We start from the raw sequence: 24588 nt of genomic DNA, 5'->3' as shown, positions 1-24588 counted from the left end.
ACTGATCTCCTTCATCTGTTTTCCATCTTCATCTCTAAGTCTTATAACTCAAAACATGACATAAAGCACAATGAAATCTTCCCATCCCCCCCAATTTCTCTGTGCTCAAAACATGTAGCTGAACAAAATCTCCTGTCACTCATGCAGAAGTGACCTTTATGATGGTTGCAGATGGCAAGAACTAGTTACACACCAACAGGACTGACAATATGCAGAGAGAAAAGGGAAGTCAGCGTCATATAAGAAGTGGTGACTGGGCAAACCAGAAGAAAGGCAGGATTCAATTCTTCTTTCAAATGAACACAGTTTGAATACAGGGTTTCTAAGCACAAAAGCATCAAGTCACTCAGGCATTCTACACAAAGTCAAATAACATCAGTGACCATCAGGTAGGTCAAAAAATCCTCCAAGATACAGAAACTTCTGTCCAAGTTTCACAACACACATCGTCCTACTGACTTTCTTTAAAATGGAACAGGAGGGTCTTGCGCAGGCGCCCATGGAGGCTGCATGAGTAACAGCCACAGAACTCCCAGGATTTCAAATAACAGAAGAGCTCACAACAGCTTTCTTCTCCCCCCTCCAGCCCAAGAGCCTGAAAGTTCTCTGGACTGAAGGTCAAAAGCTTACAACTTGTTCTCTGTCAAGAATGTCAGCTCACGGGGGGGTTTGCTCATCTTCGAAAAAGTGAGGGGAGAGCAACTGCACAGACACTTTCTTACCTTGTTTCAGTGTCTTTTTATAAATACATATGTTATAAACCTTGTCAGTTCATTTGCATCTGAACCTGAGCACAGAATGCTTATATAAAAAGTTTGCTTTGTTTATCACAGAAGAGCTGCTCAAAGAACTCTGTTTGAACTGCAGAAGCATGGGCATAGCACACTGGCTCTGCATTTTGCCTTGCAGAGACTGACCTTCTCCATCAGGACATCAACAGGTAGCAGTCGTAAGCTCTGGACACCAGCAAAGAAAGCTTTTTTTCCCACTTGATTAGGAGCTTTTCACTATGTGCTCCCTTCCTTACAGAGAAGGCCTTAACTGATTTTGTACAGTGCTTTATTCTGCAAACAAAGCTACTGATATACTAAACAGGGCAGTAATTTCTGAAAGAATGAGCAACAACATGGTTTTGACACTCAACCATGTCCCTTCTAAAAAGAATTCTCTTCACTCTTCATACTACAGCAGCATCTAGAAGTCCTGACCAACAGAGCATTCAGTACTTCCCAAAATTTTCCATCTACATAGGCAGAACAAAGGAGAGAAAATGAAGTTCTTGCCTTTCAAAGATGAAGATCAGATGTGGGTCAGCACAAGGAACAAACCGAAGTACTTCTTTCTTTCGTCACCTTATCACCCCAAATCATTCATTGTGTTCCAAAAGTGAGTTCATGTTACAGGTTTGAAAAACTGAAAAGCATTTAAAATAACCAACTCACATTTATTTGTTACATAATCTGTTGGACTCCTCTGAAATGAACTGCAGCAACAGCACACTCAGTCGAAACACATCCAGCCCAGTAACCCCGATGTAGTGCACGCATACTAGCTGTGATTAATGAAGGAACAGGATTGTTTAGAGGACATGATTACTGAAATGAGGGAACATGTTTATTTGGTACACAGGTTTTGGAGAAAAACAGAAGTAGAAACCTCAGACAGGACTGCCGAAAAAAGCATGAGAAACTGTTCAGTGCATATAGTAGAGATGCTCTGGTATTCTGAAAATGGCACTGTGGACAGTCAATAAATACCAGCTTAGATAAGTAAAAGTACAAGAAGTCACAGCCTCAAACAATATATTGCCGTGAAGGACCACAACCAATACATGGGTTAAAAAACCCACCTTACAAAACAAGTCTCGATTTTACACTTTTTGCAGAGGATCCATTTGGTTATTCTTACCAATTCTTTTGGTATCTATAATAGCTAAAATCCACTTCACAGTCTGTTCAAGTTTCTCATCCATCAAATGGAAAAATAAAATACCTTTGAAAATGAGGCCATGAACTCTAACTGCTGTAAAACCAAGGGCGAAAAAACCCTTGCAGCTCGTATTATCACCTTAATTCCTTCCCCTTCATGTGTAAACTGACACATCATTAGAAAGTCTTCCTGTCCTATTTCCCAAGAGCCTTTCTCTGAGTATTTTTTAATTCTGAAAGGTTTCTTCCCTGGCAAGCCTGCTTTAAAAAGTAAACCAGTGTTTAGCAACAGTAGGTCTCCTTAAAAGGTGCATTTACCACACAGTAGAACTCTCTATATTTAGAACTTGAAATACATTGAGTACCACAGCAAATGTAAGTATTGTGGGTGGTAAACACCCAGTTTAATAGCATCCAATGTATCTGAGTGAAAAAACCAGTTTTATAAATAGCTTCCAAAATTTTGCTCAGCATAGGCAGCTAATAATATCTGAAGATATTTTATTTTATACTTTTTCATTTCTCCTACCAAAACAAGTGTTAGGCCTACGTTCTCTGTCAAGCACTCACCTGAACAAGTACTGTGGGCATGCCATGAACAGTAACTCAGCTGGGCTGTGATACGAAGTGAGAACTAACCTGAAACCATCAGGATTATTTTGGTGTGCCTTTTAGGCTGGAGAACTTGTAAAATCTTTCTGGTTAGATTTTGATGTCTTCCTATTCAAAGGCAGCTGGAAATACAGGAGTTACGTCCGATCAAACTGCTGTTGACAGCTACAACCGACTTAGGTCCTTTGATAAGAATTTTTAGATTGTTTCCAAGAGCTCTTAAAATTTTTTCTTCCCTAAGCAGTAGCTTCGGAAACTTCAGGTTTGGTTTGCAAGTTAATGATAATTCACACAGATTTGCATCCCTGTAAATCTATAATAAACTGATGCCTGGCACAGAACATCAGAAATACTGCTCCTTTCACAGTTTAATCAAGATAAAGCTAGTTCAAAAGGGTCTCGTTTCCCCCTTTTACCAGCCTTCTAAACTATATCACCATTTTTTTTTATCCTAATCTTCTGTTTAAACTGTGTGCATGCATCTATTTATGTTCACTGGTATTTCTTTGTGATACAAACGATTTTCTGAGCTGCTGGGAGCTCACAACTCCAGCAGAAGTTGGCAGGTGCAACATATGCTTATAGTGATGTAAAGATACAATAACAAAAGACCACCTTCTCAGACCATTTCCTCAGACTGAATTTATACACCAATGATAAGTGATTAACAAGTTGGTTTCTTCCCCAAAGACTTCTCAGAAGAATAAGAAGTAAATCTGTCTTCAGTTGTTTTGCTTCGAGGTAAAATGTTTGTAATTCTATCTATGGGTAAGAAAGTCAATTCCTGTGACAAGAACCCATGAAACAATTTTTAAAGCATTACAGTTTTTTATCCATAGTTGTTCCTTTCAGACTTAGAAGAAACATCTGCACTTTCCAACTATTGTGTTAATCGTGGGCAATTCTCTTGTAGCTCTTCTGAGCTACGCAACCCAAAGGTGTCCACACACATCCATGATGTTATGATTCCAGGTGTGCTAAGTCTAATGTGGAGTTTGACAAAGAGCCATGGAGTGTCCTGCCCCACATCCAATTAATTTTGCATAACTGAGAGCTCTGACTGGCTTCGGGACACAAATATTTGCTTCTGTGCCATCACCGCACATCCCATGTTCGTTCCATCCCCAGGAGAAGCATTGGCCACCTAAAAGAGAAGACAGAAAATACAGAATAAACACCAAAGAAATGTAACAGCTTTGGTTAGTTCTGAGGAGCAGATTAGTCAATTTGTCCTACTTAGGTTCTAAGAAATTCTGCTAAGGTGGGGAAAAATGTTCTGGTTCTCTTGAAAATATAAATAAACACAAATGAATTATTCTCCATCCTGTTCCATATTGTTAACAAAACAAGAGAGATTAAAATAACAAAGGCATTTGAAAATCCCTTAGTAAATACATGGTTCAGTATTTTTGCAGAGCCCACAGAAATCTCTCCACATTTTAAGAACCCCCCCTGAAATGATGTGAAATGCCTGTCTTTCAAGTTCCCTCTAGTAAGCAAAAGTATCATAAATCAAGCACAGTGACTTTAATAATTCACAGCGTGATCTGCAGGGCTGGGGAACACAGAGTCACAGAGCAGCCAAATTAAATTTCATTCCTAGTTTCAAGTTCACATGTCACCTTTTTCCTTTAAATGCAAGTCTTTGACAGCCTGCCTTACTCTTAATCATCCTACCTCTTATGCTTGCTTTGACATCATTTCACTGCTTTTATTATTCTTATTTTCACTCATTATTATTTATTTTTGTAACATCTACTCTTTTATATCCCAAATAACGAGTCATGTATTATTATTACCCATAGTACTCTTTCTTGAAGCAAAATATGCAGATTTTGTTCTATAAATGGCTGGCATAATAAAAAAAATCCACCAAAGCCCCTTATTCTGAACTACAAGAGTTATTTCTTCCCTATTTTCTATTCTTTATTTGGCTGACAGAGACTGTGTCTGTGACTTTTTGTAATAAAAAAGAAAGCCATCCTGCCATATAATCATTTTTCTGATGCCACTGGCATTTTTGAAAAACAGCAGGTATTAACAGTGTGAAGTATCATTCTGGATTCCAAATAACGAGAAGAAAAGTGATGAAATTCAAAAATCCAATCCCAGTCATAATTTTACTTTTCAGAATTCAGAAACAGATTATTGCAAAGCTAGCAGGACCATCTTTCCTGCAACTCCAGTAATATTTCACTGTCATCTGCTCTCTTTACATTATTAGTATATTGAAGTTCTTCTCTCCTGTAATTAAGTGTAAACATTACTGAAGTCAGATGTAATTAAACAATGGCATTTCATTTTCCTGATGTAATTAAGCAATGACATTTTATTTTCCTGACAATCTTTAAGTCAACGGAACACAACAAAACACCACTAGAACATCCCAGTAGCCTAGACACATCTCACCTAATACAGCAGCTCTGTTATTCCTATCTCAGAAGGCACCAGATGTTCCCATGGCTATGCATGCACAATACTGACAACCCAGCCTATGTCCCAAATGCACGTACACGTGCTGCTGAAAAATACCAGAAACTGAATGTGCAACATATACCATTTAAATATCAACAGAACATCCTACAAGTTAATGGGATTTTTTAATTTTTTTTTGTAAGGTTCTAGGTAAAAATGTTTATGTAAATATTAAAAAGCAGGAGAAAGACACCCCAAACCCATACTAGGGACACATCACAAACCAATTATTCAAGGAAGCTGAGAAAAGGCAATTTTTTTTGCACAGTTAATATGTGAACCCTGCAGACTAAGTCCATTTAAGAGTGGGGGAACTTCCAATGGAAAGGGAATATAACATGCCCTTGCATTAATAAGATGAATGTGGTATACTTTTTGTTAATAGATTACCAGCAATTAGTACAAGAACTTATATGCTTTTATGGAGACTCACTACATCTGACTAAAGGATTTTTTATTTCTTTTTTCATCCTGTCCCATCAGGACAAGAGAGAGGAGACCAAAAAGTTTCTGATCACTTTGTATTACAAACTGCTCCATGAAACATTAATGGTACAATAAATATTCAAAGAAACAGTGCAGTATTAACCTCTCAAATTGATAAAGATATCAAGTGAAGTATCTTTTGAAAGAAAGATTATAGAAACATTTACAAGCTAAGAAGCCTCCAGACAAGAACATCTCCCCTAAAATAAGGATCATGGAGTCTTTTTCAGCCTTTACTTCTCCAAGTAGGTAAAGAGGCCACCAAAATAGGTTTTTCTGTGTGATTCCAGTGAGCTCCAAGGTTACTGAAATGGGATGAGAGTGAAAACTGGCAAAAGAAAAATTAACTAGGGTTTATGTATGAATGGTCTTATTCAAAAATGCCTCATACATCTATGGAGAGCCAGGAAGAAATAAGAAGAGATGAAAGGACAGCTGACAGATATGGAATAACAGGCCACAAAAATGTTTCTCATCACCACCAAGTCAGAATCAGGAAAGTTAAAAGGCAGAAAATTTTTATTGTGAAAATAAAAGGCGTACTGTACTACATCTGCATGTAGAAGATTTAGCCAAAAGTTTGTCCATACAGATGCTTGATTCATGTGAGAGAAAACAGAATTTTCAGGAAACATATCAAGTCCATTTTTTGGCAATAATATATTAACAAAATTTGGAGGAGGGTTGGGCAAAATGACTGCAGTGAAAACGGTCAGGAGGGAACAAGCAGCTCTGTGAACCACTGGTACAGAAACTGAAGTCAACGAAGATCAAAGGTAATGAGGCATCTATTTAAAAAATTACATGGAAGGAATATCTGCAGAGTTAAAGAAAGACCCTAAGGAGAACTAATGGCTAGCCTCCGGAAAAAGGACACCATTCCATGTCAATTTTTTTCTTTTTTTTTTTCTTTTTTCTTGCTTGTTTTCTTTTTGGTTGCTTCTATTCACAGTTTATTGCTGATAAAAACCTCAACACAGACCAAGCAGCCCTACATGTTTTCACAAGAAAATTCAATTTCTGTGTCTGTGCCAGACCTTCCCAGGATGAAAGACCATTAAAATGATGTGTATTAATGCAGCTACAAACTGCCTCTAACAAAATTTAGCACAAGCACTGTAGTATGTTCTCAAACAAAATGGTTTGTGTTTGGTGAGGTGAGGGAAGGTTGCTCTATGTCACTGTTTAAGTGAAACCACATAAGACATCACACTCACCTTTTCCCATTTAAAACATAAATAGTCAAGGTACAAATGAAAACCACAGAACTCACATGGATGATCCCAAGGGAATTTCAGTGCATTCACAGTCACACTAATTGAAGTTTAGAGCAATGCTATGCAGAACTTTCCCCCAAACATTAAATATACAAAACATAGGGAGAAAAAGGTCCTTAACAAATCTGTTTTGGTCAAACAACACAAGAAGGGGCTAGTGCCCTCCTTCTGTCTGCAATAATTATCCAGGCTTTTTTCAAGGTAACTGAAGTGACAATGGCAATATACAAGTTGATTAAACTGCAGAAAAGTATTTCTAGAAAAAATAAAGCTGCATGATAGTGAACAGGATTCTGGAGAAAGTAGAGGATTTAGGGTTGCTCCTCATTGCTGAGCTCTTTGTTCTTCAGATGGAAGAATCAAGGTTAGCAAATAAAGATGCTCTGGGTGAGATTCACTGCACTTAACTTCAGCCATCTAAAAATCAAGCAACTTAGCTACAGATCATTATCCTCTAGTTTTCCACGAGAGCCAATGGGGACATCTACATGTCTCCAACAGGCAATTCATCTTATTCAAACACTGGTGTTAAAATCAAATCTATCTCACTTCAGTGACTATAAAGAGAGACCAAGTGATTGTCCTAGCCTAGGCATATCAGTTTTATGCAGCTGAAGACAGGTTATGTTAAATCATACGCTTACAATCAGTCTGAAGGCAAAGCAAGGAAAACTGGAAACAAGGAAGCTGCAAATATCACTGCAACCTAGCTTCAGGCTACAAACAGTCTGCTTCTAAACCAGCCTGTGCCCTGGAGGCTTATCACTGGAGTCTTCAAAAGATTCTCTTTTCTGTTTCTCCTCTCCTGCTCTTTCAACCACAAAAGCAGAAGTTCGCCTTAAAGACAAGCCAAGTATCTTAAGGCCAAGCCATTCAAGAGAGAGTTTCACGTTTTAGGGATCTGTTAAAATGTTTTAGTACAGCTCTATTACACTGGCTCTGTGCTCTTAGCAGTGCTTCACAATACCTCAAATTATTATTTCTCTTTAATCTTAAATTAGTGCCACTCTACAGATGGTTATAGACGAAGTTACAGTAGGCAGGAGATCAGCTCAGCGCAAGTCAAAAGACTTTAAACAGCATCAGGGCTGGACCACAGACAAAATTCAGGTGTCTCACCTATCCTCCCTTGACTATTTGAAAGCATTCAGAACCTCACAAAGAACAATGTCACACTACACAGAAGGAGAGATTTAGACCATATTTCTCCCAAGGAGTTGTAAAACACAAATGAATAAATTTGCTTTTTTTTTTTTTTTTAAAGGCCATCTAGTGGTTCAGAGTGTCAGGTAAAATAAAAGGAAAGAAATATCCCTCTAAACTTTTGTGGTTTTGATAGCAACAACTCTGTCATTAGTGCAAAAGATCTGCAGATTCTTAGAATATTAGAAACAGGATTGATATCAATTGTTTTCTGAAGAAAAAATATGGAAACGTATTAGTAACTAAAAGGGAAGTCTAAGCATTCTGCAAAATCTTATTAAAGGCAAAGCTTGGTAAGTGGAATGTATGATGACATCATCTCAAGACACTATATGGTACCTCCAAAACTCAAAAATAACTATGAGATTCGTATAGTCGATTTTTATTATGGAGCCACATTTTCAAGGAGCAAGCTGTTATGTGCTCTAGGCAGCCCATCGAGTTGCTGGTGGACTTGTTCAGGACCAAAACTCTCAGGAATGTGTGTCTGGCTTTAAATTGAGTAAGCTTGATAAAAATCAGATGCATTGCAGTGCTAACACAACACACAGATAAGAAAAACCACACAGTTTTGATATTACGTACAAAGTTATGGTTCTAAAGACATGCTGATTTCAAAGTTAGCCGCTGGTCAACAATCTGCCCTCACTCTACATGAGTAGCTTCTCCCCAGGCAGTGGACGTAGACCACTCAGTCCCCTCCACAGCTGTCATTTTACACAGATGAAAAATCACGTGACTGTGGTTCATCCTGGTATCTGGAAAGAACAACTTTCAACGTCCTCAAACAGCTAATCATAAGAAATGTACGAAGCTTGCACTACATGGAGGCCTCTGACTTGGTGCTCTAAACTAATATCTTATGTCAATTATTATTTTTTCCCTGCAGAAGCACTGTTTTGTTAGTTGGACTTTCTCTCTGCCTATACTTGTATCTTGTGTAATACAGCAGGGACTTCAAACTGGGTCAGGGCCTCAAGGCCAACTGTCAAAATATCCAATTATAATCCATAACTACCTATTGAAGAGAGTCAGAAAATCGACTTGAGAATACAAGATGCCTCGTATGGCTTAGGCATGTGCAGTACTTCAAAATGGAGCAACAAGGCTATACATATCCTTTGCAATTACTTTCAGTTGGGAAAGTCTAATTTCTAGTTTGTTCTTCAATATCAGTGTCTATCCCACAAACTGCAAACAGAAGAGCAGCACAGAGCACATCTAATCTCTTCTGTTCTCATTTCCATAGCACATGAATAGCTGAGAGTTACAAAATGGGAAGGGGAAGGAATCGTGTGTATTGTAAGATAATTTCCAAGCGCACAGCGAAGGGCCATGTAGCACATCTGGCACAGCCTGAAAGCTGTATATGGAGGAGTCCCACATAAGCAATGCAGAGAATTAGAGGAAGATGCAGTAAGAATGGCACTTAGCAAAAAAAGCCATAGCAGATTCGTGCAAACATGCTGAGCATTTTCCTGTGCACTGTTTTAAGCACCGGGCAAATAACTGAGCCCATCCCTAGGGGAAGTGCTATCTTGCCAATTTATAATGACAACAGAAATTTTGTTCTGTTCTCACAGGGCACTTCAAAGCAGGAGCTGAATTGCTCACTGCACAAATTAATATGAATCTATTTGAAAGAATCATTCCGCATCAAATAAGCCATGGTTTAGGTTACCACTCAGGTTAGTTTATGATGGATTTTATTTTTTCCTTCTCTGTTATGCATTGTCATTTTGAAGCCAAAAACAGAGGAAGAAATTCACAAAACTATATCCTATGATGTAAAAATGAGACTTGCAACTACAGATTTCTTGGGCTGCTGCACCTTTGTAGCTTCTGTGGTGACACTGAAGCCCTGTAAGATGGAGATGATTGCTTTGCTGTGTGTAGGTAGCAAGGAGAGAAATCTACTGCAAGGATTATCTGTTCACATTTCTGTTTCCACAGGGAAACACAAATAGTACTATGCCTAATGCTCACAGGGGCTGCAAAGGTTTTCCTTTTGGTTTTACTCAACCATGTCAATTCCTTCCCAACAGGAAAGCATCTCCAGCTCAACACAGAACAAAACCTGGGCTCACGACTTTGTGCAAGACTGAACGTAACTGGTCCGCTGACAATACATGAGGATTATATCATACACGAAGCAGCTGCAGTGCAGAGAGGATTAAGCATTAAAGATGCTTTTTTTTACACCTGTAGAAGACAAGAAAATCTTTAAATTTTGCTTGCTTAAGTACAGGACAAGAACAGATGACAGAAATTAGTTAATGGAGAGATTTGTCTTGAAGCTCTGACCGTGGCACAAATGTCTGTTCCATCAGAATATCAGGCATGGCAGAGTGTGACATTCATTCAGAACTTACATCCCTGCCTCTCACAGTGACAGGCATTAAACGTGTCACAGTGCTTTAACTTTGTGTGACCAGAACTAGACAATCACGATCTCATCACAGAGCCAGAGACTGCAGTCTCATGACCCTCTGTATGATGTGAAATGGAATATACAGAAAATACCTTAGACTAAGTGCTTAGTAAGAGGTCATCCACACAAAGCAGTATGTCAGAGCACATCTAGAAGAGTGCAAGTCATTCAAGTGTCCCATGGGACCACATGGTGCCATGGTCATTTATGCCCATGTATTTTGGGTATTAAAGCATTACCATTTCAAATTTACACGCACTTTAAACTTATGTAAATGATTATACAAAGAAAAGGAGGGGACGGCTGCGATTTACCTGACCTACAACGTTATATCCAAGACCTGGAACTGATGGTCATCTTCAGCACAGGCCTGGGAAAAGTAACAGATGAACACAGAAGCAAGAATCTGAGAACCCCCTCAAACTGCATTCCAGTATTACATGTAGCTTTCAAAGCACTAAGTAAATCATAGAGCAGGAGAAAGTACAGTCAGCAAGATGAGCAGCAGCACGCAGGTGAAATGGCACTTCCTCCTACTTCATCGGCTGAAGTCAGAAACAAGAGACCCCACTGGGGTCTCAGGAACTCTCTCCTCAAGAAAGAACAGCTAGGTTGGAAAAAGATATTTTGGAAATGCTTTGGTGCTTAACATGTGTCATAAGACAACCCTTTGTAGAACTGGTCTATTTACAAGCATGAGCTTTAAGGCCATCACACAGACCAGGCTATAGATGACTGTCAGTCCTTGGCAGCTTATAAAAAATACTGATATAACAGAAGCTAAAAAAATATTCCATATGGCCACATTTACCTTCTTCTTATCTGACTGCTGTTCTCTTCCCATGAAGGGCTGTTTGCACTGAACAAAAGTGAGCATTCTAGGGTTTATCTATAAAGGTGTCCTTTTCTGCAGAATACAATTCTCTAACTCAGAACCAAGAATTGAAATGTGTAAACCTTCCATACAGACATCTTAATGTAAAATAGCTTTGTGTTTAAATGGGCTTTAGTTTGAACTTTTCCCCTTTCATTTTCCCTTAGCAATTGCAAGGCTGCATTTGGTCAAGTTTCAAGATACATGATATGAATGTGCATTACTGTCAAGTGAAGTCTAAAAAAACCTGCTTGTTGATATTAAACAAGTGAGAGCTTTTCTTCCCCATGCTTAACAAGTAATCTGAGATGAATTCCAGCAGTCATAAGCAAAAGTGTTAGAAATGCAAAGAGAAAAATCAAGGAAACAAGTGGTCACTGAGTTTCTCAGTTTCCATCTTACTGATTGAACTAGTAGATTTTCTCACAGCTACGCAGTTGCCACAGAACAAAAGTAGTTGCAGCTCAGCAATGACGTTATTGGGATGCCTTATTTTGCAAACTTTCAAGTCGTAATCTTAGCATATCGCAATGGCTCAGATGATGGCTCCCCTGCAAGTGTCACAGTGCAGTTGTAACAGTGGCAGCACCCTAGGACGTGTGCCCAAGAGCTTTAAAATACTGAGCTTGATACAAGCTATAGCATAGCTGTAGTCCGAGAGAGTTCCGGATGAACTAACCCTCCTTTCAGGGCAGGATTTGTGGATTACAAGTTTCCTCTGTGCTGCAACTGTTGTACTTGAGTTAACCCACTTGTATCTGGTTCAAGTGTGCCTATACCACACTGTACTGTAGTGCAAGCGCACATCTATCTAATAAAACTCCTGTGGCTCATGTGCCTTGTCTGTCTGTCTCAGTTTGTGCCTGTTGTTACAGGGACTCCTATACTTGCCACTGTTTTGGGGTCTAAATGGGGTAAGTTTAGATCTACACACATATAATGAGGGTTGGGTCATTTGAGCAGCTAGAAAAAGAGTAAAAAATGAACACGTTGGTAATATCCCCACGTTAACACTGATGGCACATACAGCCACCATTCCCCTCCATCTCCTACAACATAGTTCTGTGAATGGGATCCCTTCCAAAGAAGAAATTAGAGATAGTTGACAGAGCTGTGACAAAAGATGAAAGAAAGTAAAAAAAAAAAAATATCCCACGATTCAGACTTCAAACATAAACCTTAAGGAGGTTTACTTCAAGTCTGTGCACCAAAGGCAAGCCACATTTGCTCAGAAGGGCTGATGAAACACAGTGCTTTTACCTGAGATTGGCTGTGCAGAGTTGGGCTGGTGTTAACTTTCTATCGCAAGTTAAACAGTAGCTGAATACTGAAAAAAAAATTTAAAAAACAAACCCACAACAAAACCCCAAACAAACTGCAAACAGTTTTTGACATACTTCCCTTCTGGTGCAGAACAGATTCTGGGCAAGACGTAAAGCAAAGCTTGCTAACTTTTACCTATTTATATCTGCACGGATTAATTTTACATTATTATCCTTTACTTTTATTCACTGAACTATTTAATTACAAATCCATAATTGTTGATGAAAAAAAAAAAAGCTGTTGAATTTCAATACCAAGCTGGCAAAACCTGAGCATTTTAAGCAACACACAGGGCTAAAGAAATCCCAGCCTTGGAGTGGCACAGAGTACATATGGGTGTGTGCAAACACCTTTTACAAACTCAGGCCGGTTAGTCTGGGAATAACCCTGCCACAGCACAGCTTCTTCACATTTCTACCTTCATCCTCCTTCGTGAGGATGTCCATACACTTACTCTTCACACCACTCTTAACTAATCTTCCCTAGAAGGGCACAAGACTAGGAAAGAAACGCTGGTAGAATTCAGGATGCCACTGGGTACCAAGTGACACCATTTGAGTTGTTCTTATTAGGAAAGGCAAGCACCACCTCTGCCACATGAGGTTCAAGGTACATTTTGGGGACACCTCACCACTTTGCCTCCATCAGTATAAGTAAGATACATCTAAATTCTGAATTGGGGTTAGCTCCTTAAGTTGAGGAAACAGATCAAGTCATTCCCTGGAAGAAGCCAAGCACAAAGGGTGTCCTGAGACAAAAATCTCCTTCAATCAATACTGCAAGATGTTTTCTGAAAGTTTCTGCTCTACTACATTTTTTTTGGATGCTGGTAAAATCATCATCACGGCTAGGCTTCGCGAACGAAGGTTTGGGAAGGCTCTATGCTGGTAAAATAGCTACAGTGAAAACAGCATTCATACATCAGGTGCAGGGATCTGAGGTTGGAAAGTAAAATCTCTCTTTGGCACAGTGACAGGAAGAGCAGCTGATGGGCAGAGGGATTCAGAGGCGCCATGCCAGCTCCAGAAGGTCGGAGACCAGAATGGACAATGCAAGCTGGGTCCCTGAGATGCTGTTTGGCACTATCCCATCTGATCCTCTGCATAACCTCAGGGAGAAGAGGAAACCAGCTGGAATGAAGACAGGAATATCTGACACCATTTTGGAAAGACTGTATCTGCCAGAAACCAGGGATAACAAAGTATTCTTCAGAATAAAAAAGACAAAACAAATATCTCTACCTCTGAAAGAATATATGGCCAAATTAAGAATTCAAGAGTTTTGTTCTCCTCACTTTGAAGGAAGCAGGAACACTGGAAATATGGGGTCTCAGTGTATTGGCCTTACTATTCTTTCCTGTGTCCATGTAGAAAGCCAGTTTCTTCCATTTTATATTTGGCTCTAGACTAATTACAGAGCAGGAGCAGCTATAGAAAGCAACCTAGAAAAAAAAGCTAGACAGAAAAGAATTACTTGGAATGTAAGGCCACACTTGGCCCTATGACAAATATTTATCATTACTCTAAAGAAAAAGTAATAGTATAAAAAGCTTTTAAGTTATGGATAATATTATAATATGAGAACTCAAAAAATAGCGCAAAAGACTAAAACCAAACCAGCCCAAACTTCTAGTAAAACAGAAAGTTTCGGTATGCAGTGAGAAAAGCAATACATGGCATGCATGTATGTCCACAGGACTACGTATATAACATACAAACAGATGAACACTATACAAAGTAGTTCTCACTAACCTGCAACAGGAATGTGAGAGAAGCTGAATTTATACTTTACACCACTGGAAAACAGAACAACCAAACATGAAGATGACAAAGTCAGACAATGTTGAGATGTTTCCTAAATAACTTTAGAAGTGTTTTTCTCTGATTTAGTGATAACTGAATACCAATCATGAAAATATTTCTTGTACAGTAAAGCCAAGAGATCTTTACTCTTTAAGCTCACTTATTAACAGAACTGTCTCTATTCATGGGTGAATCAAAATGCCATTGATTCTAGAGGTTTCTTAATGTACTCAGGAATACACAAAGCAAAAATTAGAATTTTAAGTGTCCCATCAACTTTGCAGAAGTGACTTGTTCCCAATTCATTCAAAGACTTAAAAATGCTAACAATCCCCAAATAAGAGCCTTTTTTATTTTGTCTTTTTTTTAGGGGGTAGGGGAAGGGTTGGATGCTTAGCAGCATTTTAAAGCTCTCTGTATAACTTCTGATACAGAAAGGTTAAAAATAAAGACCATAATCTTTAGCCACCCAGCCCAACCTGCTTTACAAATTTGCTGTCAGAAAAAATTGAGCCTTCTGAAAAATCAGATATTTCACAGGCAAAAATCAGAAACCCACTGAGATTTCAATTGCCCAGAAAAGCTTTAAACAATTTTGAACATACTGATGTAAACTAATCTTCCAAAACGTCTTCTGTGCACAGACAACTCAAAATGTTGTGCAGTTAACAAAACCTTCTACAGCAAGATGGTGAGCTCTGCATTAGATGCCACTTCAGTAAACACCATGTTCTATTTTCATAGTTTCGCTGCATCTTTGGTATCTAGTTCATCCAAATATACATGAATACATACTTATACATGTATACATACTTAATTGAGTTTCCTGAGGGATAAGTTTGTTACCAATTTCTGCATGAGAATGCCTATTCTTATGGAGAAAAACTTCACACTTGAATAATTGTTAGGATATAGAACTAATTTTTATGTCTAAGTAGTAGCTATTATTTAGAACATCTTAAAATCTCTGTGATGAAATATGGTTCAAATAATTTCGGTTGCTCTAATTTTCAACACCTTCTCTCCTAGTCAACCTGTCTTGCTGACAGGTTGTTCATGGAACTGTTTACTTTCCAGCATGAAAGGTTATCTTTTTCAGAAATTTCTTAGGAGATCTTTCTAATTAATTAGTCTACAATTCCCACACCACTTTATTTATTTTTTTTTTTTTTAATTAGGTGTTGTGGGTTTTTTGGTTTGGTTGGGGTTTTTTATTTGTTTTAGAAAGCTGCCAAAGCTCTAGCAGGCACAAATGCTTCTTTCTCTCTCTGTAAGGGATGCTTTTTGGATGCTTTTGCTGCTGTGAAATTTTTCGCCTCTCCAGGGGACAATTAAACAATGACAACACTGTATTCACCCCAAAGCATAATTCTATTTTTGAAGATTTCATTTGACTAACATGATACTGACCACAACTTTTCATCTGCAAGTCAAGTTCAGCCACATGTCAGCGTGCACTGGCTTGACCCAAGTCTCAGGAGATGCAAAAATTACTTAGCTGGCAATGTGATTAGGTAACCAGGCTGACTACATGGATGGATTCAAAGCTGCTTCTCCAACCGGTAATCAAGAAAGGTCTTAACAGGATTTAAGAAGTGAAGGCAAGCCTTGATGGGAATGAGAAAAGAAGCCATGAGGAAAACAGTTTGACTCCAGTTGAAAGCAAAATCCTAAGTCATGACTAATTCCTTCATTTCCAGCTATCGGTCTCCGTTACTAAGGCTTTGCTCCTTTCGGCCACGTGACTCAAAACTTTCTCAGGAATTACCCTGCACAAAGCAAAAATATAATCCTCCTTTCTGAGCTCTGAAGGGATCTGGTCAGACCTTCCCTCTGAAAAAATGGCAGAAATCATCACAAGAAGCAGCAGACAGCAGCGGACTAAACCTCTGAGTGCTGCCTGCATTACTGACTAAAGTCTACTCACTGACTCCACTATTTCTACATTTTTCCACCTCATTTTGACTACTTTTGCTATTTATATTGCTATGTCCTTGGGCCAGGGGTCATCTTTCACTGCCTCCTCTGCTACATCGTCTGACCTCACCTTGAGCCCACGGATGTTTGGAATGAAAATAAGTAATGAAAAAACTGTAAAAATCTCTGTTTTATTTAATCATCCATAGGATTAGATTCACACTGCTTTGTAAATCTGGAATTTAAGAAAAAAGTGAATAAAAACTCTGCAGTGAAGGTGTTACTTGGTCCTAGAATCTTGGTTCCTCTGTGTATTTAGAATATACTTGAAAAATTAACATTAAAATTTAACATAAGATGAGACATCACGCCCTTTCTTAACTGTCCTTTCTCACATGGTGACTGATGTGAACTAAACCCATATTACTTTATTCAGTCATAAAAGGAACTCAAGAAAGGGAATAATGAAGGTAAAGGCCTGCTTTACAGAGTGATTCCATAGGAAAACACTTCTCAGTGCTTCTGTTTACCCATCCACAGATCAGGGACATTAGTCTTTCCCAGGGAAGTTTACAGTTTACGGCAGTAAGTCATATGAACTCCTTAAATTAATGGCCATATAGAAAAGAGAAAAGAATACACAGTGAAAGCAGAATTCAGTTAAGTAAGTTCAGCGTAGAGAAGCCATGCTAAAAGCCATTTTAGGGCTCCTGAATGCATAGGAGATCTGTTGAGACAAAAAGCCTAAGAGTCAGTGTTGATTTCAACATTTGGTCTGTACAGACCCTGAGGATTAAGTTAAGCACTGAATTCTGGAGTCAGAACAGCAGCATTCTGTGAGTGTGACATTCCTGCCTCCATGGAGGGCTACAACTCAGAGGGCTTTAAAAGGTAACTTAGTCCCTCTTTTCCTGGAGCAAAGATAATCTATGAACTGAGATTATTTTTAATTCATTTTGGAACTTATTTCTTATCTTCCATTTTCTGGGTCCAGCACCTTTTTTCCCCATAAAAAGATATCTTTTGTGCCCTTTCCATGCTGTCCTCATCCATACAGCATTTCTGCTGATCTCCACGTGAAGACAGCATTAGCTGCAAGGATATCAGTGCAATGTAGAATTTGCTCTGTACCTGCACACCAGTGGTGTCTCTTTCAATCTTTCTCTGCCAATAAAGGATTTTAGGGGATTGCAGGTGGTTTATTTTCTGTGCAGAAGGCTCAGAGCTGCATCATGTAACTATAGCGACAACTACTGTGAAAGCTCTTGATTTTTATTGACATGCCTCAAATCACCTCACTAGAAAAATTTATACAAATGGAGAAATAGAAAATTAAACACCCTAAAGGCCAAAGGAAAATATTGTGGTGATCTTCATCTTTATGCATTGCTTAAATACTTCCCTATGGTAATTTGCTTCTTTTACTGTACACTGGTAACATTAAAATAGCATTTCAAAACTCGTAGTTTAAACAGTAATTTAAGCCTCCACAATGCCAAAGCAAAGACACACGTGAAATCAGCTCAGAAAACACTGTAGCACATTGCTGCATTTGACAAAGATTCAGCACTGGAAAACTGACACTACATAAGAAGAATAGGGTGGACACATTTTTTCACAGAGAATAATAAAACATTTGCATAGGGATATACTGAATTATTCATCTCTTACAGACAAGACAAAAGATGCATCTTTCTAAAAGATATTTCCCTATCCAAAGGATATGTTTTTAAAAGGATTTTCCCATGTTCACGGTAGCTGAGAACTGTGTGAAAATGATACTGAGATGCTCTGTCCCAGTCTTCAAGTTCTACAACTTGATAGACAAGTTTGACATTCCAAATCCAACAAAACAGTTTCAAGCTCACAGCAAAATATGAATATGCTGCAGTCTGAAACGGCCTCAAGTATCCTGGAAAGTTACCAAATCGCTTACGTTGAGCTTGAAAATGCCACCTCTAAATGTGCTTCCAAGGCCATGAACCACAGTGCTGGAAAATTGATCCTTGCTAATGGCCACCATTTATAGCCTTAACCTTTACTACATTACTTCAATTCTCTCCAACAGCTCAAACGATATGAATCAAAAACATTTCCAAAGATTTTAACAATTACCACCAGAGCAAGAACTATACCTGCAAAAACCTTGACCTTATTGACAAAGTGGATTTGCATGGTCACAGGTTTTGCAGTCAAGGAATCAGACCGAAATACTTTACCCCAGTTGCCTGTTATTTCTCGTTTTCAGCTCTGCTGCCATGATTTATTCTCTAAAAAGGCACAATAATCACAATCACTTTTTTTATTCTACTCATCATCCAAAACAAAAACATTTAATAGCAAGGTTTAGGGAAAACTACTGAGCTGTTAATATAGCTCTTCTGAATCTAATACTCTTGCAGTACACAATGCAATCTAGGCTGCCTGGAAAGGATGAAAATGATGTGTTGCTATGGAAACAGGAAGGCACATGTTTAGGTTGCTCATCCCTTAAGAGCTACTCCACCAATATTTTTAAAGTCTGCTAATAAAATTTTAATCAGTGATTAGAATAAAATGAATTTCACCTCCTGTTGGACACCAGAATCTTGGTTCAGACAATGTCAAGCTCTTTTAATATTCCTTGCATCCAACTATGCCCTACAACATTAAGAATGAATTTATGCAGAAACAGAATGTCAACATGCACTTTTCTAGCTCAGCTACTTAAAATCATTATTCCGCACTGCAATAGATACCAGCTTCCCAATTTAAAATCTTGTTCATGTAGATTGTGTTTTTTAATTTATTAATTGATGTGCCATACCTCCCCTTCAAAAAAACTCATACCAACTCAACAAATAAACTCTTCAGTTATTACTGGCTTAAGACTGTAAACCAGGGATATGCCCATTGAGAATGTGCCAATTAGCCCATCTCCTGGTGTTATCACTCACTAGATCCCCTAAACATCTGATATTTCCTAGAAATTACAGTTGTCATCTTATCATGATATACCTGCAGACAGATCTTTCAAAACACTGGGGCTTACAAAGTAAAAATGCCTTTCCAGACACCAAACAGAAAACAGGTCAAGTTATTTGCTGGCAAAACTCCACTTGTTTCACTACTATCATAGCAGTGAATCTGGCTCCAAATACACAGCCATTAATTATCTGTACAGGTAACTATGTCAGTACACTTATTTATTATCACATTGGAAGATCAATAAGCAGGACTTGGTTGATGCTATTACTAACCTATCACCTCATTCTTGACAAATAACTAAGTACAGTGCTAAGAGTATCGGAGTATGGTAATAAACGGTTAACAAGCTTTGTATTTTGGAGCACAAAACAGTAAAGCAAAGCTGAAAAGACAAGAAATCCATACTGTGAACAAACAGGTGCACTCTTCTTTAACTCAGTTGTGGTTTAACTCAGCAGGCAGCAAAACACCTCACAGCCATTCCCTCACTGCCCCCCAGTGGGATGGGACAGTGCGTCGGAAAAAGGTAAAACTCCTGGGTTTGAGATAAAGACAGTTTAATAAGACAGAAAAGGAGTGGAAAATAATGATGATAAAGAAACACACAAAAGCAAGTGATGCACAATGCAACTGCTCACCACCCCCCAGTTGATGCCCAGCCAGTCCCTGAGCAGCAGCAGCCCCCTTCCCAAGTTTTTTCTTCAGCATGATGCCATATGGTCTGGAAAATCCTTTTGGCCAGTTTGGGTTGGCTGTCCTGGCTGTGTCCCCTCCCAGCTCCTTTGTCCCCTGCTACCCTACTCACAACAACTAAATCAGCGTGTCATCAATATTATTCACATCCAAAAATCCAAAACACAGCCCTGTACCAACTACTAGAAAGGAAATTTACTATCTCAGCTGAAGCTAGGACAGCAGTCATACATTGTAAATTATAATCTTAAAAATTCAATTAATTTTCATTAATGTATACAATATTTCTCTGTTTCAGTATTCCTGGCAGAAGGATTTCAGTGGTCCATTCAGACAGGAAAGAAACCAACTCCCAGACCTACCAACCATGAATCTTTACCGCATTGAGATCTTGAACCAGAGTGTTAGAAGTGCCAATGTCAGAAGAGATATGTGACAACAGGAACAATATGTCCTTTAAAGAGGACATACTTATCTGGTTTCAGCTTCAGAGATATAGAGTAGGGGTGATTTTCCACACTCTGCTCCCAGAACACACCAGCACTTTCAAAAACATGTCAGCCTCTCTATCCACTGTTATATATAGGATTGAAGTTTTGTAGAAAAACCCTGACACTAATCTCCTGATCAACCGTACCAAGATTTTTAACGTATTAGTTTTTTTTAAATTAAACTTGAAATACACTGATTTCCTCCAACAACACTCCCATTTCCTTTTCCTGGCTTTGTAATTAATAAGAAGACATAATAACTGCAGGCACAACCTTCCTCCAAACCAGGATCCCACTGTGTAGGCATTACGCAGGAGCTATATTTTTTCCTCCCCTAAGGTATCCACTGTGATATTTTAAAAGATTTATTTGCTTACAGCTAAACTCACATTACAAAACTCCTGTCATACAACACCAGCATTTTTTAACCACCTTCTCTTAGGAGACATACCAGGGACAGCAGGTCAGGACAGTCACACAGTCTGGAAAGGCTCACACAAAGTACACGCATAGTGTTCCTTTTCCAACCATGTAAAAATAACCTGAGAACAATCATTATCCAGTTCTATCAGTAGGATAATTTACAACCAAATCTCTGAGTATTTTGCTAAATAAATATGTTAATTTACCCCTTCAACAGTAAAAAACAGGATCTTAGCAATACAGTTCCCCTTGGCTCAGAAGGTCAATAGGACAGTGTTTCATTCCTGTTACTTTTTAAGGGCTTGGTTGCTGCCTGGGCATCCGCACTGGCTACCAAACTATTTTCAAATGTCCTTCCATCCAGGCCTCTCTCTTGTGAGCATCAGTCACAGTAAGGAATTACAAAATAAATGCTTCAGATGCAACAGCACTAGCTCTGGCTTTCAACAGAAAACTTTGGAGACAAACAGCTTAAGGAAAACTGAGAATGACAGTGACATTTGGAGTACAGTGTCCCCAGCCTCCCTTCCTCAGGAAGGCTTCCTTTTAGTCATGATACTTTAGCTAATTTATATGACTTTTATTGCCTAAAAGCCAGTGTGTGGTTATACTAATCTCCTTTTTATCATGTCTGTATTTTAAACCCAAGTTATCATTGAGAACTTTCATGGATCCCAGGCAAAAACCAGCGTCAGGACATGGAATAATTTATTCAGGACCTCTGGAAATCACCTGCGTAAGCCCTCTGCTTGAGGGCTTACCACTACTCTATTCCTATGCCTTGACATTTCTGCACTGTCTGTTACACTTTGCACCAGGCACAGTATGCAGAGAGGCTGCTGGATGCAACTGGTACTCTGAGGAAGCTTAACATTTGCTTATCTAAACCAAATTTCCCACTTTTCCAAAATCATAGGATCTTGCTTTTCCTCCATCAGGACTTCTCTCCAGACAACAATCCTCATTCTTTGCTGAGAAACTCAATGTGACTCTGCAAAAAATCCCAAGCTCTAGCCAGCTCCCAAATTGTATAATTTTCAAAAAGGGTTGGGTTTTCACCTCCTGTTGGACACCAGAATCTTTCTTTTTTAATTTAAAATGCACATATGAAGCTAATTTCTGCAGATGGAGTAAAATGTACCACGTGAATGAGGCAGATTGGCTTTTTCATTGGACACTGAAGGGTTGCTATGATTCAGACATGCTTTAATATTTAAATTTCCACAAGCTGCAGATATACTGATATAAGAACAAACGTCAGAAGGCTGATCTATTCTGAGATCCATCTCAGAAAAAGGTCGACAACACACTTTGAAATCAAGTTCTGTTTCTGTCTATTGGAATTTGACAGATTTCAGTCACTGGAGTAAGAAAGGATTGCCAAAGACGAATCCAGCAGTATGGTGCAGCTTTCAAACCATCATGAGGAGACACTATACTGTCATTTCCTTTGTCCTTAGTGGAAGATGTAAGAAATAATAAATTGCTTTATTTATATATATTGGGCCCCTTGGTCCTTGTTTTTATTTTCAAAGTACTCTTTTTACACAGATTAGTATTTACTGCTTGAACTTTGCAACAGTGCCATACCACTTAACTCCACCTGGGAAACCTGGCAAACTGCGATTTGACAAGCTCCCTATAGCTCAGGGCATCAGAACCACAAGGTCTTAGTGTGATTGGGTTTGGTTTGAGGGTGGTTATTTTTCCTTTCTTTCTTAATGACAGAAACCTTTATGCTGATTCCAGTCTTAAATACTGCATCCTGAACAGTGCGACGACTGGGGAAAACAAGATCTACAGTGTCAGCCACTTACATGTGTTCTCACGTAGTCACCATCTGTTTGATAGTCCCAGAAGTCAGCAGCTCGTATCACAAAAAGCACTGTCATATTAAACATCCTGCTGACACAGAGACCATGGAATGAGGGACCGAGCTTGCTGAGCCATCAGGTTACGGCCTCAAAATGTACCAGCACAGAAGCACTAAATGATAGTCCTTCAAGGTCTTTTCACCCTCTTCCTTTCCCCAACTACAGGCTTTCCACTGATGATGAAACTGCTGCAGCTTACCTTGTATAAATTTGCTAAATAATTGCAGTTTTACAAACTTGCAACTCCACAAATGTCTTTTATTGTATGTGTTTGCAAGAATGAGTTTATGCTGAAAGAAAGGAAAAAAAGAGGTTGAAACAAAGGTTACAAAGGTTCCAGTCCTTGTCAAAATAAGGCATTTGCCCTCCATTCAGTAAAGTGACTAATGCTTAAGTGAGTTAAGTAGGACTAGGGAACCACTTTGAATGGCCAAAAGGATTGTCTCCTGGGCTCTTATGAAGGAATGATCCAAAACTCCGCTGTATGGTAGGATGCAGTTTGCTTTCCCCAGTTTAACTAGTCTATGTACGTGTAGGGGGGAAGCTCTGGCCTTGGTAGCCTGTCCATTCCCAAGGGCTTAAACAACACAGTGGGCTCTTCATGAGTGTATTGCTTAAGCTCTGATCCTAAGAGGCCCAACCTGCCAGTACATAATCACAATATATGTAGTCCCAGTGAAGGACTTGGGACTGTCACTGCAAAACACAGCAACAAAAATTTCTGTCATCTGAAACAAAAGGAGCAAGCTCAAAAGCAGTAACCTCCATATATACACACGTATATAAAACATGTACGTACAGGTTTAAATCAAAATATGGATATTTTGAGCCATTACTCCTTGGTATAGCATCTTATTTACCTTAAAAGAAGCTACAAATTCTTCACATCTGTGTTATTTGTGAGATTTTAGGCTTAATCTTATTGTGTCAATTTGTTTCCCAGTAACAAGTGGTCCTGACAACCTCCAGTTTCATGCTTGAGTTGATCTTGCCAAAAGAGATGATGATGTAGCATTTACATTCCATAATTCCTTTCAGCAGATAAGCAGATTTCTGTTTTTAGAGAAATACACCAATTATTTTTATGCTATGTATACATATGCATTTTTTCTAAGGCTAGTTCTGGAACACTTAAATCTGCTCATAAATGTAGAAGGAAAATTTTCTTAGGCATGCAGTTCCTTTTCTAGCAACTACTATTTGACAGCTGAACTGTGAAGTCTTACTCTTCCCTTTTCCCTTTCCAGCCTTGTAGAAAGAGCCTACTAGAAGACTCTGCTCATGGAGGTATCACTGAATCTGTTTCAGTAACAAGATCCTTGTTTCCCAGAAAAAGTAGCCCAGCAACAGAAGTGTCGGCATGGAGATATATGCAGAGGATCCTGGAAAAGCCTCCAAGATTTTCTGCCAACTTTTACATTTTGATCACTGAGCTCTCAGGTCCCAAGACAACCATGAGAGCAGACACTTCATGCAGTCCCCATCTATTGTGACCTAAAGGTCATATCAGAACAGTACTAATAGTATTTCTCTTTTGGTAGCATCAAAAGGGACCCTGACAGGAACACCAGACACTCTCCTGCCCCGTGTTCCCAATGCCCTATTATTCAATACTTTGAATAACAATGTCAAAAGCTGATAATTAGTAAGTGAGAATCACTTTTGTGATAATAAAGCAAGAAAGCCAGTGCACTTCACATTGACACAAGGGCTGGGTTGCCAGGGGGCTCAGACCAGGTGGAACCCACCACAGGAACAGTGTCATGTTTCTCCAGAGAGCAGCCCTTTGACACAAGATCTGTCACTGCCTCG

At 38.9% G+C, this 24588-nt stretch overlaps 2 protein-coding genes across 2 annotated transcripts in view; one reads left to right on the top strand and one right to left on the bottom strand.

The window, feature by feature from the left end:
• KCNC1 (potassium voltage-gated channel subfamily C member 1) overlaps positions 1–12121 on the top strand; it is a 127538-nt gene extending 115417 nt beyond the window's left edge. The window contains exon 4 of the mRNA XM_025895470.2: positions 10027–12121. Coding sequence (XP_025751255.1) covers positions 10027–10208 — 182 coding nt within the window. The 3' untranslated portion in view covers positions 10209–12121. The remainder of the gene's footprint in view (positions 1–10026) is intronic.
• SERGEF (secretion regulating guanine nucleotide exchange factor) overlaps positions 1593–24588 on the bottom strand; it is a 148987-nt gene continuing 125991 nt past the window's right edge. Inside the window, 2 exon segments of the mRNA XM_008922081.3 lie at positions 1593–3538; positions 3541–3684. Coding sequence (XP_008920329.2) covers positions 3501–3538; positions 3541–3684 — 182 coding nt within the window. The 3' untranslated portion in view covers positions 1593–3500.

The sequence above is a fragment of the Manacus vitellinus genome, unplaced genomic scaffold (genome assembly GCF_001715985.3).
Source record: "Manacus vitellinus isolate BGI_N305 unplaced genomic scaffold, ASM171598v3 scaffold_30_pilon, whole genome shotgun sequence".
Taxonomy (NCBI): domain Eukaryota; kingdom Metazoa; phylum Chordata; class Aves; order Passeriformes; family Pipridae; genus Manacus; species Manacus vitellinus.
This window is presented reverse-complemented; position numbering and strand designations above follow the sequence as displayed.